General features: G+C 43.7%; 1 protein-coding gene across 4 annotated transcripts in view; it reads left to right on the top strand.

Moving 5' to 3' along the window:
- The window catches only part of PIP5K1B (phosphatidylinositol-4-phosphate 5-kinase, type I, beta), a 309,531-nt gene that overhangs the window by 224,385 nt on the left and 79,988 nt on the right, over positions 1 to 5,158 (top strand). For all 4 annotated transcript variants that reach the window (XM_015565018.1, XM_015565016.1, XM_015565015.1 and 1 more), the window contains one exon: positions 3,607 to 3,818. In XM_015565018.1, the coding sequence (XP_015420504.1) occupies positions 3,607 to 3,818 (212 nt within the window). The remainder of the gene's footprint in view (positions 1 to 3,606; positions 3,819 to 5,158) is intronic.

Here is a 5,158-nt window from a genome sequence, read left to right as displayed (position 1 = left end):
CCAAATAACCACAGCAATCCTGAGAAAGAAGAATAAAATAGGAGGGAATCAAAATACCAGATATCAAGCTATATTACAAAGCCACTTCTTACCATTTACAGGGGAAGAAACCAAGACACAGGGAGGTGCTATGAACTGCCGAAGGTCACAGAGCCCATGCTCTTTATCCTGCATGTCCTTATCTCAGAACTGCCTGTTACTGGCACAAGAGCAGACATATGGACCAATGGAACAGAACAGAGAACCGAGAAATCGACCCAAGCCATGATGCTCAATTAATATTTGACAAAGGAAGCAAGAGCATACAATCGAGTCACGACACTCTCTTCAATAAATGGTGTTGGGAAAATTGGACAGATACATGCAAAAAAGTGAAACTAGACCGCCCTACACAAAAATAAACTCTTGAAGTTAATTTTTTTTAAAAAAATAAACCAGGATAAACATTCGACCGCTTAAAGCATTGGGATAGCACCAATGGCTGAAATTGGACCACAGCCTAATTTTGTACCACGTATAAAATGCACATGTTCTCTTTGGCCTGTCCTTGGGCAAGAAAAGAGGCTTCAAGTACAAACGAAGCAGTTCAGGTTGGACATTGCATTAAAAATATAAGAAAAATTATTTTCTAAAGAGACCAGCAGAATTAATTTGTGGGTAGCTTGCAGAAGGAAATGAAATAAATATGATGGTATCAGGAGTGCCTTTCGATCTGTACGCTCCCAGGCCTGTTAGGAACTTGCCACATCGTCACTAGCATTTGCTTTTGAAGCCATTTCACCACTTTAAGGGAATCCTTACCAAGCAGTAGTTTGAGCTGTTAGGGCATAAGGCTATGGGTTTTGCCCATTAAAATGGAGACTGTTCCCTTAGATCACGAGGCCATCATTTTATAGCCTCTTCACCAGAATTGCTGTGTTGTCAGCTGACCTTTTCCCATTGAATATCCAAGTTATACTATTGGATACCCACCACCCCAAAGCTTTTTAAAGGAATCGGGATTCACCAAAAGGGTACTGGTAAGCAGCTAGAAATGAATGTCTTGGTTGGATTTTTAGGAATTTTTTATTTCAGAAGTATAATTCCAGGGGTGTTTATTTCAACCTAATATGTATAATCTCTCATACTAGCGTGAGCAATGAGTCACCATGACCTATAATTATGATGATAATAGCTAGCAGTTATTTGAGCTCTTTCTTTGTGCCAGGAATTTTTCTAGGGACTTCACCTGCATTGCCATATTTAATTTCCACAAGCACCCCATGCAGTAGGTAATACCATTGTCACCATTCACAGGGGAAGAAACCGAGACACAGGGAGGTGCTGTGACCCCAGCCGAAGGTCACAGAGTCCGTGCTCTTTACCCTGCATGTCCTTATCCAACGGTGTAAGAAGGGTCCACTAGCACTGAGAATGTGATATGAAAATTAGCATCTGCAGGTGGTGATCCCTGTGCAGGTTTATGGAGCTCCTGAGTGGACACAGTCCCCAAGCTGTCCATTTGTCTGGCTAATAAAAGGCCTGAGATCCCTTTGCACTTGTTTCTGTCTGAGGGAAGCATCCAGGCTCTATTCGTGTTTTAAGAAGCTGGGTTCTTGGCAACCCTGATGCAGAGCTGCCCTGTCTTCTTCCTTGGCTCCGTGCTACTCTGTGGAGGGGTGAGGCACTCAAACCAATCAGGGGGCCGATGCCATCGTGTTGAGTCCATGGGGGTGACAGGAACAGCTATCACCCTTTCTTCCCCTTCCAGTTTGGAGCGCTCCCCCTCAGGTTAGGGAAGCTGAGTCCTCATTACTATGAGGCCACTCTCTTGGCTCTTGGGTTAGAACGTTTCACGGCCTAAACCTCGTAGGTAATAAGATTCTCCTCTCGGCTCTTGTCTGCCTCCTTTCTGAAAGTTCCCAACTTAGCATCCAAGAGATGAAGGGTGAGCACTAGGGAGTAGTTGATACTCCTTTGCAGCCCACTTTCCGTTTTCCTCATTGACAGCAAAGATGTGTGGCCCAGAGATAACCCATGTTTCCAGGCCACATGTGCTCTGTTCACAGAGCCTGCTCTCAAATGGTCCATGAGGTGTGGGTGTGGTGAAGGCCCACAGGTATGCAGATGCTCAGGCCTGACCCCTCTTTATAGTACCATACATGGCTGATCAAAAAGCAGTTGGGCCGAGGGAAAATGAGAAGCATAGGAAATTCTGGATATTCAACTGCTGGTTAAACAAGTACCTATAGACTCTGCGCCTCAAAGGCATTTCCTAACTAAGTGGCAAATTACCAGGTATGTTGAGTCAGCTGTGCCGCCATTCAGGATGGTCTTACTTTCTGGGCTGTTTTGAGCAGCTTTGTGTGTGAAATGCCAGGTATTAATAAATCTATTGTTCCCTGGCTGATGTTGCTCAGTGGTTAGAGTGCCAGTCTTAGTACCATAGGGTCTTGGGTTCAATTCCGAGTCAAGGGCACGTACCTGGCTTGCCAGTTCATTCCCAGCCCGGTCAGGGCATGTGTGGGAGGCAATCAATGGATGTCTCTCTCTTACATAGATGTTTCTCTCTCTCCCCCTCTCCCCTTTCCATTCTATCTAAAAATCAATGGAAAAAATATCCTCGGGTGAGCATTAACAACAACAACAAAAATCTGTTGTGGAGGAGAATCATGTACAAACTAATAGAAAAATAATTTTATCAGAGAGGAAACTACCCCTTTTTCAGGGGCTCCTCTTAAACAGTCTTCATCATTGAAGACGGGTCAAAGCCTCACCTACACTTGAAAGCCCTGCTGGCTTCCTCTTATCTTGACCTTGTTTCCCATCACTTTCCTGTCAGAACATCACTATCTCGCTGGCTGTATCCAACTACTATTAATTCCTGCTCTTCCCCACTGTTTGCCAAGTGGATAATTAAGCAGTAAGTCATGTTCTTTGTTGAGATCATCATTTTTAAAAAGACTTGCTAAGGAACCAAATGGAAACTTTGAAAGGCAAGCTTTGACGAGACCACTGAACGCTCACAAGATTAAGATGTTGAAAACAGAATCCAGACAAAAATATTCCAGCTGAGTCTTCATGCTGAGGAGGATACAAGATGTAGAGACCATTGGTTTTTGGTTTCTCTGCCCTAGTGCTTAAGAGTATGGATGCTGGAATTGACTTCTGGGTTCAAGTCCAGCCAATGTCACTTACAAGCTGTGTGGCATTGAACAAATTACTTGATCTCTGTGTCTTCCATTTTTTCACGTGTGAAATAGAAGAATAGTACGTAGCTCAAAGAGTTGTGAGGATTGAGCCCAAGTAAACCATTTAGGACCTGGCACATGGAAATTGTTCAGTAAATACCATTAGAGTAACATATGTGGAACATTAGGAAAAGATGTGCTTGCTTTAGATTTGCATAAAAATACTATTTTGGAGCCATTATGATAATCCTTACTGCACAAGACCTAATAATGCCTCAAATGTTTTTATTTTGATTTTTCCTCTATCAGCCACCCTCCTGGGAGGGGGAGAATGCAGGTGCTGTGTGTCTGTATAGCTAGAGCTCTCTGGTTCTGTGTAGATGAGACTTACAAGCCATTGGAGTTGACCGGCCTCCTGGTTCTTTTTCTTATCCAGGTGCTGGAAAGCTTCAAGATCATGGACTATAGCCTTTTGCTGGGAATCCACATCTTAGACCATTGCCTCAAAGAGAAAGAAGAGGACACGGCACAAAATGCGCCTGATGCGAAGCGGCCTGGGATGCAGAAGGTCCTCTACTCCACAGCAATGGAATCCATCCAGGGCCCAGGGAAATCTGGGGACGGGATCATCACAGAGAACCCGGACACGTACGTGCAGCCACCCGCCCACAGACCCTCTTGGTTGGGGCAGCCCACATCACTGAGTGACGAAATGCAATCATGTTACTTCCATGATGGCTCTTGGGGAATAGATTCCTACTTGATGCTGAAATGAACTAAGCCGGGTTTCAGTTCCTTTTTTGTTTGTTGTTTTGTTTCCATTGAAGATACTTTAATGGAGGGGCTCATAACAGAAGTGTGGGTGGGGTGAAGGGACGCAGCAATAGCTAGTCAAGGCTCAAAGACTAGTACTACTCGGAGGCACAGGGGCAGCGGGAGGAGCCCCACGGTCCCTGGAGAATGGGTGCAGAGTGAACTGTGGCTGTGGGACGCAGCCATTGCTGGAACCCTGGACTGAAACATGGAGGGAACAGAGAAGAAATATCTGGGTCTCCCTCCTCTCAAACTCTGCTCTTTTTTAAAATTAATTTTTACATTCAGTATTATTATGTATTAGTTTCAGGTGTACAGCATAGTGGTTAGACAGTCATATACTTTATAAAATATTCCCCTTGATATCTCCAGTGCCCGCCTAAGCCAGGCTTCATTTCTGTTCTGTGGATGACGGAATGGGTAGCCATTCTTTGAGTTATCATTCTTTCACCCACATGGTTTTCCCCCCAAATGGTTCTGTTTTTTAATGATGGCTGAAAACGTTTTTACCCCCATTTCCTACATATTCCAAACACCCATCATACTTTGAATTTAAATAAACATGTATTTAAGCAAATACATGGTTGGAATTATGTCCCCAATTAGGAGCTTCTTATCTGCATAAGAGGATGCTGTTGTTCTAGACCTCTCCCCTGGCAGATGTGGTCCGTCGCCACTGCCAGATGTGATAGTAACTTTGGGATTAGTTAGCTTATTGTATAAAGTGAATACCGACTAACAGAAATACTTACAACCAAAGAAAATTATTGAAATGGTTGACTGTATCACATGCGTGTACCAGCTGAGCAAGGAGACTGAAAGGAAGAAATCATTTTCCTCGGCTGTAAGTGGCTGCCCTCTCGGATTCTTCAAAAATGACTAAGCCACAAGCATATTTCACTTTCATAAAGGAAGTTCATACATATTAAACTGTAAAAAAAATCCTTGCTTGCAAATCTATCTAAATGTCAAATAATCAAGTTATTTATTTTCCTTCAGTGTAGTGAAATATTACAGTCCTTAAAATATACATTACTTGCCCAGCTGGTGTGGCTCTGTGGTTAAAAGTCATCCTATACACCAAGAGGTCACCAGTTCAATTCCCGGCCAGGGCACATGCCCGAGTTGCAGGCTCAGTCCTCTGTAGGGGATGTGCAGGTGACAGCCAATTGATG

The sequence above is a fragment of the Myotis davidii genome, unplaced genomic scaffold, assembly GCF_000327345.1.
Source record: "Myotis davidii unplaced genomic scaffold, ASM32734v1 scaffold616, whole genome shotgun sequence".
Taxonomy (NCBI): Eukaryota; Metazoa; Chordata; class Mammalia; order Chiroptera; family Vespertilionidae; genus Myotis; species Myotis davidii.
Note: the sequence above shows the minus strand (reverse complement) of the source record. Positions and strands in the feature narration are given on the sequence as shown.